This window comes from Microtus pennsylvanicus, chromosome 4 (assembly GCF_037038515.1).
Source record: "Microtus pennsylvanicus isolate mMicPen1 chromosome 4, mMicPen1.hap1, whole genome shotgun sequence".
In the NCBI taxonomy this organism is placed as follows: domain Eukaryota; kingdom Metazoa; phylum Chordata; class Mammalia; order Rodentia; family Cricetidae; genus Microtus; species Microtus pennsylvanicus.
The window spans coordinates 31,348,996-31,362,935 of NC_134582.1; the positions used below are offsets into that span (position 1 = coordinate 31,348,996).

Below are 13,940 nucleotides of genomic sequence, written 5' to 3' on the forward strand. Positions count from 1 at the left end.
GTCACAGAGTACTCTGTAGAAGCCAGAGGACAATTTTCAGGAGTTAGTTCCCTCCATTTCCTGAGGGTTCACTGGATCAAACTCAAAAATAGTGTTGTACAGGAAGAACTTTACCCACTGATTCCTTCTCACTAATGCCAAATTCTTTAGTCTTTAAACAAATACTGATAATATACTGTTGTTCTTTCTTCCTATCTTGGACAGAGTCTTGATATCCCTGATCTTGTTATTCATTATATAGCCGAGGCTGGCCTCACACTCTCAACACTCTTTGTCAGGCTATCAAAATGGAAATTACATGAACTTTTGTAATAAAGAATTGTACCTTCAAGCGTAATTATACTAAGGAGCACAGAATGATCTGAATATGGGCCACTACAAAAGTTGAGAATATTAATAATTCAATAAAAGCCAATTATTTAAATTATGTTGCTAAATACAAACATATTTACTATTTTAATTTTGTGTCAATATTAAAATTAAAATTTTTGTTTTTCAATGTTAAATATTAACTTAAATCTTAACTTTAAGGTATAACTGTTTAAGAGTCAAGCATTTTTTACATTAGAATGAACTACACCAAATTCTATCCTTTTATGTCCAAAACAAACTCAACCATCAACTTACCTAACAACAAACTGTAACACACAGTGATGCTTTTTTATGTGATGGGTGTTTTGCCTGCAGGTATTTCTAGGTACCACATGTATGCCTGGTGCCAAAAGAAGCCAGAAGGCATCAAATCCCCTAGAACTGGAGTTAACAGATGGCTATGAGCCAATATGTGGGTGCTAGGAATCAAACTTGGGTCCCTCTGGAAGAGCTGCTGAGGCATCGCTCTAGCCCCCATAGAGTGATTCTTAAACTCATACTTTGATTTTGCTTTGTGACATTTGTAAATAACAACAGTAACCAAAACAACAGTCACTGCTACCTTACAAGGGTATGGTCAATACCATGTACCCTATTTTCAAATGCTTACAAATAAAGGGCAGTTTTGCTTCTCGTAATGGTCTGTGTGTTTCTTACAAAGTGATCCTACTAGACAGTCTCTATCCTGCTAAATTTTGTTTTGTTATTGGTTGGTTGTACAGGTGTACCTATAAGCCAGGCTGACCTTGAACTCAACAATCCTCAGGCCTCAGTGTCCCAAATGCTAAGATTATAGACATCAGCCATGCTCAGATTCACTTTTTAGGGTGTTACAAGAGTTCCCATTAAGACAAAGAATTTCAGTTGCCTTAGAGAGTATTCTAATAGCATATAATATCATAATTGGCTATTATTGATATTACTATTATAGCGACATTAAAAAATATCAAGATATGACAACTACCTGCGAAAAGATCTTCTCTGTCATCGTCTAGCATGACTTCTACAGGTTTGGAGCCATTGGAGTTTGCACTAATATCTTCTGCAGGAAGACTGGCTGGTTCGGGAGATGATGGACTTGACTGTTAAAAGAACAATAGAAGACAATGGAGTGAAATGCTTCTTTGCTTTTGACTGTATCTCATAAACTAAAGAAATACAGGCCGGGCGGTGGTGGTGGACGCCTAATCCTAGCACTCAGGAGGCAGAGGCAGGTGGATCTCTGTGAGTTAGAGGCCAGCCAGGTCTACAAAGCTAGTTCTAACACAGCCAGAACTGTTATACAAAGACGCAAAGAAACCCTGTCTGGGGGGGAAAAAAGACAAATAAACAAAAGCCCAGCAATCTCTTGATTAGAGAGGAAAAGAAGAGCTACTTATATTTTCTTCTCTAAGGTTCAAAATACACTTTAATGTGTGTCCTTTGCTCAACAGTCACTTCTTATTTGGTTAGTAAACTTTCCGTAGGATGACATTTTTGTTTTTGTGGTGACTGAGATTGAACCTAGAGCCCTGTACACATGCCTGGCAAAAACTCTACTACAGAACCACACCCAATTCCTCTAATCATCTTTTGATATCATTCATCTTCTGGGCATGGTGGTACATCTGGAATTCTCAGTATTTTATGGAGGCAATAGGAGGGAGATTAGTAGTTCAAACTACCTCGGCCTACAAAGAAAGTCTGGGTCAACCTGAGCTGCATGAGATCACATCCTGGAACAGAAACAAGGAAGCTGGAAAGATGGCTCAGTGGTTAAGAGTTTTTGCTGTTCTAGCAGAGGACTCATATTCAGTTCCCAGCATCATCTACATAGGGCAGCTTACAACAGACTAAAAACTCACTCTTCAGGGAATCTAACACCTACTTCTGGCCTCTGTAGGCACCCACATATGCATACAATTACAAAAGCAATGTTTTTTTTTTTTTAAATTTAAAACTAAAGAAAAAGAAAATAAGTCATGTATGGTAGGGTACTCACACCATCTGGACACTGAGAAAGTCGAGGTAGGAGGATTACTAGTTTCAGGGTAGCCAAGACTACACAGTAAGACACACACACACACACTCACACACACACATACAAGAATTAAAAGAAAACCAAAGCCTCCAGGGCATGATACACACCTTTAAACCCAGCACTTAGGAGACAGAGGCAACAGTGAGTTTGAGGCCAGCCTGGTCTACAGAGCAAGTTCCAGGACAGCAGGAGCTGTTATGCAGAGAAACCTTGTCTCAAAAAAAAAAGGGGGGGGGGAGAAATAAATCAAAGCCTAGTCTTTGTGACTCTGCATTCCGCAGATACTGAGCATGACAGTGAAGGTATCAACATGAAAGTGGAAGCCAGGCATAGTGACAAACTTCTGAGACTGAAGCACTGAGATGAGACTAAAGCCACAGGATCACAAGCTTAAGGCCACTTTGGTCTATAAGGCAAAACCCTACTTATTTATTTACACGGTTATTCCTGTAGACAATGCACTATGATAGCATCACCACCACCCCCATGCTGAGCAGAAAAAAAAAGTTTAAACACACACACGTATATGGTTCTACTCATCAAACTCCAGAACAGGGAAATCTATAGAGATAGATTAGTTGCTATATTAAGGTTAGAGGCTGGGAAAATGGCGGGACAACATCTGAAGGGTACAAGCTATCTTTCTGAAATAATGAAAATATTCTAAAATTGACTATGGTAATAGATACATATGTCTCACTAGACTAGAAACCACTGAAATGCACACACTAATGGCTGAACAATATGGCGTATAAGTTGTACCTTAACAATGCTGTTCAGAAAAGTGAAGCATGATGGCTCATGCTTGCAACACCAGCACTTGAGAGGCTACGGCAGGAAGAACTGCTCAAAGTCTATGGTCAGCCTGGGCTATGTAAGTGAGAACCTTCTCAAAACGAAGAAGACTAGCAAGATGGTTCAGTGGGCAGGATGCTGAGGACCTGAATTTGATCCTTAGAACCCACATGATAGAAACAACCAACTCCAATAAGATACACACACACAAACTGTAAACAAAAATAAAAGACAGAACTTCTAAGTGATAGAGGATTAGAATCCCCAACAGAACATCACACAATAATGTCTATTCCTTCAAAATACAATTGCTATAAAATAATTTATTAAGCCAGGTAACAATCTTTGTAAAAGAAGCCAGTGAAAATGACTGTGACCAGTGTCCAAGTGACCCATTCAGTTCTCAAAGTCTGTGGCAAACACAGGCACAATTTTTTTTTTAACTTAAAGATCAAGGCTTTAGAGAGATGACGCGACAGTTAAGAGCACTTCCTGGTCTTGCAGAGAACTGGGTTCAGTTCCTAGCACCCACATCAAGTAGTTCACAACCACCTTAACTCTACTTCCAGGAGATCCAAAGACTTCTACTAGCCTCTGTGGACTCCAAGCTTGGATATGGTGCAAAGAAAAACATTCAGGTAAAATACCCATATACATAAAAATAAAGAACTTTAAAAAAAATCAACAAAACAGGATCCATCTATTTGCTACCTCCAAAAAATGTGCTTTTACATCAAAGACAAATGAAAGATTACAGTAAAAGGATGGGAAAAACATATTCCACGGAAAGAAAAACAGAAAGTAAATATGTGTGTCATTCTGCTAACATCTGACAAGACAGATTTCAACCCAAAGACAGAGAAAAATCACTTCATACTGATGAGGGAGCAATCCAAGACTACGATTTAAACGTGTGCACAGAACTTGGATGCCACCAATTACAACAAATACTACTAGATAGATATAAGACCAAATTAACCTCAACACAATGGTGACTTTAATACCCTACTCTCACCAATAAGAAAGGTCATCCCACTAAAACAAATAACAAACAAACAAAATACAGAAGGGGGGAACCAATTCCACAAAGTTGTTCACTTACCCTTCTCTACTCGTGCAACTGCATACACCCCACACACACTCACTAAATTTAAAAAATAAAAATAAAGCCTGGGGCGGGGGGGGGGGGGGGCGGGGGGCGTGCTTTTAGTTCCAGAACTAGGAAGCTGAGGAAGGGGCAGGCAGATCTCTGTGAGTTCAGGCCAGCCTAGTCTGGTCTACAGAGTGAGTTTTAAAACAGCCAGCTACATAGAGAAACTCTGTCTCGAAAAACCAAATAAATAAATATATTTTTTAAAATACATATTCTTCTCAGTAGCCCATGGAACTTTCTCTAAGATAGATACTATTAGAATCAGGAAAACTATAACAGTTTTTGTTGTTTCCAATGTGGCCACAATGTAATGAAGCAGAAATTATTAGCAAGATAAACTATAGAAAATACATAAACTCGTGGGAATTAAATAACACCCAACTGAAGGATAAATGGGTCCCTGAAGAAATCAAGAAGGAAATTTTTAACATATGAGAATTGAATGAAAATGCAGAGAACCTGTCAAAAACCTATGGGATAGAATGAACACAGCCCTAAGAAGAAAGATCCTAACTACCAGTGCCTATTTTTAAAAAAATCAGAGGGCTCTCACATAATGTCAGTACTCTGGAAAAACAAGAAAGAGGAAAACCCAAAGTCAGCAGATTGAAAAAAAATCAGGAAATAAAAGACAGAAATTTTTGAAAAATCAACGAAGAGTTGATTCTTTGAAATGTTAATTAAGAGGAACAAACATTTAGCTAAACTAAAAAAACAAGTGAAATAAACAAAATTAATAAGATTAGAGATGAAAAGGTAGACATTACAAGAGAAACCAATGAAAAGTCAAAATCGGTGGTGCATGCCTTAAATCCTAGCACTCAGAAGGCAGGCAGATCTCAAGTTTGAGGTCAGCCTGGTCGACAGATCGATTTCCAGGACAGCCAGGGCTACATAGAGAAACCCTATAGAAAAAAAAGTAATAAAAAAGAAAGTAAGTCAGAAAATCTGGGCTGGTGAGATGACTCAACAGCTAAGGGGGCTCTCAGCCAAGCCCAACAAGCCAAGTTTCCCACAACCTACATAATTCAAAGAATCAATTCCCCAAATGTGCCCTGACTGCCACATATGCACATATCCCAAACCCCAATACAGTGGAGAAGAATTAGCCATAAAATTAGAAGGATATGCATTTAAAATATATATTTCTTTCCACTACTTCTTTCTTTTTTGTTTTATTTATTTATTTATTTATTTATTTTGGTTTTTCGGGACAGGGTTTCTCTGTAGCTTTGGTGCCCATCACGGAACTAGCTCTTGTAGACCAGGCTGGCCTCGAACTCACAGAGATCCGCCTGCCTCTGCCTCCCGATGCTGGGATTAAAGGCGTGCGCCTGTCCTAGCACTCACTCTACAGACCAGGCTGGCCTTGATCTCAGAGATCCACCTGCTGGGATTAAAGGCGTGTGCCATCGTCACCTGGCAAGAATGTATATTTCAAGGGTTAAAGCGACAGCTCAGCAGATAAGAATACTAGTTGCCCTTCCAGAGGACCCAGGTTCCATTCCAGAATCGATGTCAAGTGACTTACTCTAGATCCAAGAGATCTCATGTTCTCTCCTGATCTCCACAGGAACCCATATACATGCAGCATTCACTCATTAACACAGATATACATAAAAATAATAAAAATAAATTCCTTTTAAATTAAGATACTTATATTCCACTAAATCTGAAAATCAAGAAGAAAAAAATTCTAGATGCATATGACCTACTGAAGTAAAACTAAGAAGCGATAAATGATGCAACCAGATCTATAACAAGCAAGATTTAGACAGCAATATAAATCTTCCAGCTAAAAGAAACCCAGCCCCAGATGCATTCACTACAACATTCTACCAACTAAAATTAAATTCTTAATTTTAAGAAGAATCAACAAGGATCATTCACAAAGAGAAAAGGAAAGAAGACTCCCATACTCTTCTCATGACTCCAGTGGTGTGTTGGTGGCATAAACAGACAACAACAAAAAAAAAGAAAACTACACACAAATCTCCCTGATGAACACAGACACAAAAATTGTCAATAAACTTGCAAACCAAATTCAAGATCACATCAAAAAAGTAATTCAGCGACTGGAGAGATGGTTCAAACAGAGGTTATAACATTTGTTCTTGCAGAGGAACCCCAGTTCCACTAGGACCCACCTGTAACTCCAGTTACTCCAGATGCCTTCTTCTAACCTCTGAATGCATGAGCCATGCACATAGTATACATACAGGAACGCAGCCACCACCACCACAAAAACAAAACCCTCATACATAAAAAATAAATAAGCTTAAAAGAGGGCAGGGAATAATTCAGGCTTGAGAGCTGACTCAGTGGTTAGAGTACTTACTGCTCTTTCAGAAGACCCAAGTTCAATTCCCAGCACCCACATGATGGCTCACAACTGTCGTAACTCCAGTTCCAGGAGACCCAACACCCTCTTCTGGCCTCCTTGGGCTTCTGCATGCACACTGTGTACATACATATACTCAGGAATGCACACACACCATTTTTTTCCTCAAAAGAAGTAATTCATCATGAGCAAGTTAACTTCATTTAAGAGATGCATGGATGGTTCAACATACAAATGAATAAATGTTACATATCACAAGAATAGATTCATGGAAAGAAACCACATCATTATCTCAACAGATGCAGAAAAGGCTTTTGACAAAATACTCCATGATAAAATCCTCAAAGAGACTAAAAATGAAAGGAACATACCCCCAACAAAATAAAAACTACATACAATAAGCCTATAGCCAACATCATGATAAATGGAGACAAACTCAAAGCATTTCAACTAAAATCAGGAACAACAAGAATATTCAGTTACATTCCTATTCAATACAGTGCTTGAAGTCTTATCTAGAGCAGTAAGTCAAGAAATAAAAGGAATACAAATAGGAAAGAAGTCAAATTATCTTTATTTGTAAACAATTCGCTTTTATATAACAGACCCTAAAAGACTCCACTTTCTGGATCTGACAAACACTTCCAGTAATAAGCCAGGATAAATTGACAGACAAAAATCAGTCATTTTCCTATTTACTAATAATAAGCATGCTAAGCAAAAAAAATCAGGAAAACAATTCCATCAAAATTCTCTAAAAAATAAGTAAGTAAATATGAAGGTATCTTGGTACAAACCTAACCAAAGAAGGAAAAGACCTCTACAAAAAAATTAAAACATGTGAAGAAACAAATGTGAAGACTTCCCTCACTCACAGATCAACAGAATTACTATTTATGAAGATCTATCTTTCAAAATGCAATCTACAGACTCAATGCAATCCCTAACGAAACTCCGTTAACATTCTTCACAGAAATACAAAAAACAATGAGATTCATATGGAAAGCAAAGATCAATGTTGCAATCATATCTGATTTCAAGTTATACTACAAAACATGGTACTAACACAAAACAAGCATGTAGACGGAATAAAATAAGAGGATCCAACTATAAATCCATGCAGCTACAGCCACATGATTAATTTTTTTAAATTTACATTTATTGAGGAGATGAGGGGCATATGCATGCCACTGTGGAGGTCAAAAGACAATTTGTAGGAAGTTGATTCCTCCTTGGGAACTGAACTGTGGTCATCAGGCTTGATGGCAAGTATCTTTACACAATAAACCATCTCACCAGGTCCCAGCCACCAGATTTTCAACAAAGATATAGACCACTGAAAAGACACCCCAGTCAATAAATGGGCTGATGGGCCAGGCATGGTGGTGCACACCTTTAATCCCAGCACTCAGGAGGCAGAGGCAAGAGGCTCTCTATCAGTCTGAAGTCAGCCTGGTCTACAGATTGAGTTCCAGATCAGCCTACAGAGCTATACAGTGAGAGCCTGTCTCAAAACAAACAAACGACAGGCCTCTCCAGTGTCCTACAGAATCGTGTTATGTATAAGTCCCCTGAAACAACTGAATATGGAAGACCCTGATCTGGGCTGGGAATGTCATTCAGCAGGTTCAACCAAAGTAAAGGAAAAATACGACTCTACAGCCAGGAGTAGCAGTACATGTGTGTAATTCTAGCACTCAGGCTCGGCCAAGGGGAGTTCCATGCCAGTCTAGGCTACAAAGAGAGATCCGATTTCAAAAGAAAAGCGTTTGTTAAACATATAGCATTCCAGTCAGGTGTAGGCATCTGTGCACAAATGCTGTGGATTCTTTTGCACCCCGAGTGTAAGACGCACTATGTAAAAGAGAAGTGGAGCAGTGGCATGGGATCCCTCCCTCACAGACAGTTCCTGAACATTTGGAAGAGGGGGGAAAAATGAACATTTTTAAAACATATCTAAAAAATCTTACAGTCACCCATTTTCTTATAAGGGTTTGGGTAAACAACCAATTAACTTTATTTATAACTTTCACAATGTGGTAACCAAAATAAGAACATTCATAATAAAACTTTGCAGACTTTCTTTTAAAAAACAGCCAAACATCATATTTGGAGATACAGACTATAGTTCTTCTTTCTCTGTGTATGCATCTAGAAAAGACAATGCAGGTTTTAGGGCCCTGCAGACATTTTCAACACACATTAGGCAAAAATAAAACAGACCAAAGTATACCAGGAGACTAACTCTCTGTGTCCAGAAAAATATATTCTGCAAAATAATTTTAGAAGATAGTGGTTTTGACATGTACACCTGCGCACTAGCTCCAATAAGATACAAATACTCAAGATTTTGTTTAGAACACATGGACAACCAAGGTACCACCCAAGGAATTTACACTCTGTGGGAAGGTGGGGTTCGGCCTCACCACTACAGACAAAATGAGTAGAATGTACTCAGTGGAGAGCAGTCCCCTAATTTTTTCAGTTTCAGGTCAATGAAATTCAGATAAGGGTGTTTTACAGTTAGTTCCAGTTGATTTGGTGCAGAACGGAACAGGCGCACCAAACTTATAGCAGAGAACTCTGTAAGAAAGTAGAGGGCGGGTGAGAAGTGAGATGCTCGGCTGGTAAAGCTGCTGACAATGGTGTAAACAGCAAGCCAACTCCCAAAAGTTGTCCTTTGAGTTTCTAAGCAAGCACCGGCACACACACACACATCCACAATAAATACATGTAATTAAAAAACTATCTGAGGTAAACAATCTTCTGAGAAAAGTGCTTACATGCTTAAAATTAGGGTTTCCGGTGTATGTGCGCTCATCCAATGTAAAGCAATTCAAATGTGACTAGAGAAAGTTGGCGGGCCAACACAGTTCAACTCATGGTGTTTCCTTTGACAAAAACAGGAACACTCAGCTACAGAGATCGCTGACCAAGCGAAAAAAGAGGAAAAAGAGTCGAGATCTGTTTCTATTTCTCCCCTAGTAATTAAAAAAAAGTTTCCTGGACTATACCCTCCTTAGACTTTGTGTTTTCCCAGCATGATAGCCCCTAAAAAGTCTAAAACCAAGTGGTGGCTCACGTCAGCTAATCTGAGCACTAGGAAAGAGGAGAAGCAGGATGATCAGAGGTTCAGAGCCATCCTCAGCTACATGGTAAGTTCGAGTCCAGCCTGGGCTGCAAGAGATCTCGCCTCAACGTAAGTCTACTAACTCAAATGCATTTGCCTATTTAAAAAAGAAAACCAAAGAGGCTCCTACCTCCAAGAAAACTGGTAGTCCATGACGGACAGTGAAAAGCGCACCCTGACCTCCCTGGGGACCCTCAGCCAGGTAGCGTTCAGTTCATGACTTCACGGTCCCCTTGCAGGGCACACCCTCCTGGGCAAAGAAACAAGCCCCTCTCCCCGGGGCTGCTGAAACCCCAGAAGGGATAAGGCGCCCGGGAAGCGGGTCCAAGCCTTCCTCCTGCCTGGAGGAAGAGGCGCGAATGACCCGCAAGGCCCGAGAGCCCGCAAGCACGGCGTTCCGTCCGCGGGTCCCGGCCCCGGGAGGATGAAGTCGCACCCCAGGCCCGCGGGTTGCAGTCCGGAGCCCTGGCCGCCCGGGCCAACCCAGCCCGCTTGACAGGCACCTGAGGTGCGGCCGGCGTCACAGGTGTCACCGGACCTGGCCTGGCCAAACCGGGGAGTGGGGAGGGGACAAGTCGCGGCAGGGGAAAGGCGGCGAGACGCGCGCGGCGCGGCCTCCTCGGCGGGGCCGTCTCACCTCCAGGGTGGAGACCGTGCTGGTGAACAGGTCCTCTCCGTCCTCCAGCTCCTCAAAGTCGGTGGGCTTCACGTCCCCCAGAGGAGGAGGTTCCCTCTCCGCCGCCATCTTCGCTGGCCTGGACGCCTGCGAGAGCCGGGCCTCGCGGACCTGTCACGTGAGCACGCAAGGCAGGGCTGGCGCGCCGACCCGCTGGCTGGCCCGCCTCCCGGCCCGCCCCCTCGAGGCCCCGCCTCCCGAGGCCCCGCCCCGGGCTGACCCCCGCGAGGCTCCGCCCCCGACTGAGACAGAGCAACCAAGACCCAGAGCTACAAGCTGGCCCCGCCCCTTCACCGCTCCGCCTGCTTCTACGTTTGGGTCTTGGCATCCTTACTTAGTTACTGCCTGCATGCTGACCAGACTTAAAGTCCAGAAATCTTACATTTGTCAGTACAGGACTAGGAAGTAGAAGAGTTTAGACCTCAGCCTCTGAGTTTGGATTATGCACAGATTCGGGGTACGAATTATTAGTAGTGGATAAAGAAACACACTCAAGTATTGCCAGAGCGGTCCATAAGAAACGTCTGACACAAAGACGTTTGTGTCTTCTTGTACAGTTTGCAGGGGACTTCAAGGCACTTGAAATGGGGCTAGTGTGAGAAACTGTGTTTTTTTTTTTATTTCAATTTACTTATATCTAAATAGATCCGTAAGGCTGGTAGCTACCTATTAGTGCAACCCTAGAATATGGATCCTGGGGTGGGCTCGTCGCTTCATTAGTAGAGTTCTTTCTTGCCTAGCATGTACAAAGCCCTGGTGTGATCGCCAGCACCGCACAGTATAAAACTGGGTGTGATGGACGTGTGTCTCTAAGTGTAGTATTTGGGAGGCTGCAGCTGGAGGGTCAGAAGTTGAAGGAGGTCAAGGTCAGCCTGGACTACAGTAGATCCTATCTCACAAAATAGAAACGCAAACAATGCAGAGAGAGAGAGAGAGAGAGAGAGAGAGAGAGAGAGAGAGAGAGAGAGAGAGAGAGAGAGATCCCGAATGATTTGTTATTGGCACATTGCTGCAATTTCATTAACTATACAATGTTTTATTCCAGTTTTCAGGGAAGGTTTGCTTTTTTTTTCTTTTATAATTGTAGGCTATGTCGATGTGAAGCTCAGGCTTTATGCCTTGTGTCAATGTGCCAAGAAAGCTTCATAATATCTTTTTTCCTATTTTTTTCCTTTTCCACACAGGGTCTCACTATGAAGCTCTGGCTGGCCTGGACTCTCTATGTAGACCAGGTTGGATTTGAACCCGCAGGGATCTGCCTGTCTCTACCTTTGAGTGCTGGTGTGTACCACTGTATCTAAATAACACGTTTTGAAGTAAGATCAGAAAGGTTGGAGTTTGAGAGTGTAGCATGCTTAAGCTTCTTAGTTTGATCGCCAGCAATGGGGCTTACTCTCTCTGGCTCATGCCCTGTGCTAGTTTAAATGAAAATGTCCCCATAAGCTCTTAGTAACTGAGTAGGGAAAGACAAAGCCTCCAGACCTGGCTTGGGCTCCTGAAACCTCAAAGTCCATACCTATTAATAAACTGCCTCCAGCATGGCCACACCTATTCCAACAGTTCCACAATCCTGACCCTTTCAAACAGTGTCATTCCCTAGGTCAACCTAGCCCGATCAGAGCAATTTTGTAACATTATCTCCAGCACAACAACGAACAAGTCAAACAAAATCGAAGATGGAGTCATTCGCATCCACTTGTCCTAAACTAAAGCAGAACATTTGATGAGGTGTTTAAAGGGTGGTAAGATAATAGTCCCATTCCCAAACATGTTCTCTCTGCCTCAATGCCAACACACCAGAAAAAGCGTAAAGTGAAATAAGCAACATTAACGAACCCTTGAGTTTTCTACATCAGCGCCAACCTCGAAACGATTTTCTTATGGGGTCTTCTAACAGGAATAAAATAACCCCACTTCTTAGGCAGCTAGCCAGGGTTACAGGTCCGAGGAAAGCAAAAACACATATATCCTGGCAGCTTCTAAGAACACAGAAGTTTTACAACGAAATCTGCACAAGTAGTGAGCTCTGGAGCTAAAATCCACCAAGGCCTTGACTCAGCAAGATGTCAGCTAACCCCCAGACATCCTTCTTTTCCTTCCCACTTCCTGGTTCTTCCCACCAACAAACTTTTTCTGTAGGGCATTTTTCTTTGGCTGTTTTTTTCTGAGTTTGCTTTCTTCCACCTGGTTCTTGACCAGCCAGAATCTCTCCCCATATACATTCAAAATAACTGCTAGGGTTTATCCCCACTCCTTGCTCCATCAAACTGGCTCATTCAAGATACAAAAAATCCTGTGGTCCAGAGTGGTACTGATTTCCAGGCTCTGCCTGGTGGCAGGAGATTTCTTCTCCACACTCCGCTTGCTTCTTCTGTTACTGTTGTTCTTCAGGATTGTTAGACAATGAACTCAGATCCAAGGCAGGAAACCAGGAAACAAGCCTACCCTCCCTCTCTTCCTTCTGTGTCTTTAGGAGCTCGGACTGGTCTTTAACTCTTGTGAGCTTCCTGTGTCTACCTCCTTTCTTGTCTGATTTCTCCTCTGCTTTTTCTTCTTTTCTGTTTTGTTTTTGATTGTCTTCCTACCTGACCTCTAACTGGCAGTTTTCTTGCTTCAGCCTCCAGAGTGTTGGATTAAACATGTACCTGGCTTATTTCTTTTTTCATTCAGCCCTTTTCTATCACAAAACCCACTTCTGCTCAGACGAACACCTAGTCTATCTTATGGAATGAGATGCTGCCTGATTCCAGAACCGAAACTAAAACCCAGGTCCTCTTCAAGAGCACCTTGGGCTCTTAACCGCTGAGCCATTTTTCCAGTCTGAAGAATACATGAAACTTTTTTAAAAAATGAAAAAAGAAACCATATAGTCAAATAACTACAAATTGGGCACAGTGGCACATGCCTGTAATCCCAGCACCCAAGAGGCTGAGACTTGAGAATCTCTGGTTCTGGGCTACGTGGTAAGGTGGAGAGGGGAGAGCTGAGAGGTATTTGAGATGATACAGTCAGTAAAGGCACACAACAAACACCACCTTGATGATCTGACTTGGCTCCCTGGGACTCACATGGCAGAAGGAGAGAACGGACTCCCCACAAGTTGTTCTCTGATCTCCACACATGCACCGTAGCACGTTGCTCCCCCAACTCCACTGGAAAAAGAAAGTAATAAAAATTTGGGATGTAAATGTTTTTAAATAATAAAGATTATTTTCGGGTTCAACAAACAGATGCAGTGAGATGGATTTTTGGTGAAGTGTCCTAGTCATAACGGCCACTGACGGCGAGGGGAATGTTTGGGGTGATAGATGATATAACAACCAACTGTGTGTTGTGTCCGATGCTCTTAATCCCAATCTGGGCACTTGGGAGGCAGAGGTAGGACAATCTCTGTGAGTTCCTGGTCAGCCTAGTCTACACAGTGAGCTCCAGGACAGCCAGGACTCTATAGAG

At 41.9% G+C, this 13,940-nt stretch overlaps 1 protein-coding gene across 2 annotated transcripts in view; it reads right to left on the reverse strand.

Annotated features, from left to right (window-relative positions):
- Positions 1-10,663, reverse strand: part of Snx2 (sorting nexin 2) — a 39,045-nt gene extending 28,382 nt beyond the window's left edge. For both annotated transcript variants that reach the window (XR_012910284.1, XM_075968661.1), the window contains exons 1-2: positions 10,449-10,663; positions 1,337-1,454 (exon numbers count right to left, since the gene is read on the reverse strand). Coding sequence is in view for 1 of the 2 variants with exons in the window: in XM_075968661.1 (XP_075824776.1) it covers positions 1,337-1,454; positions 10,449-10,556 (226 nt within the window). In the remaining variant the exon portion in view is untranslated. The remainder of the gene's footprint in view (positions 1-1,336; positions 1,455-10,448) is intronic.
- Between the last annotated feature and the right edge of the window lie 3,277 nt (positions 10,664-13,940).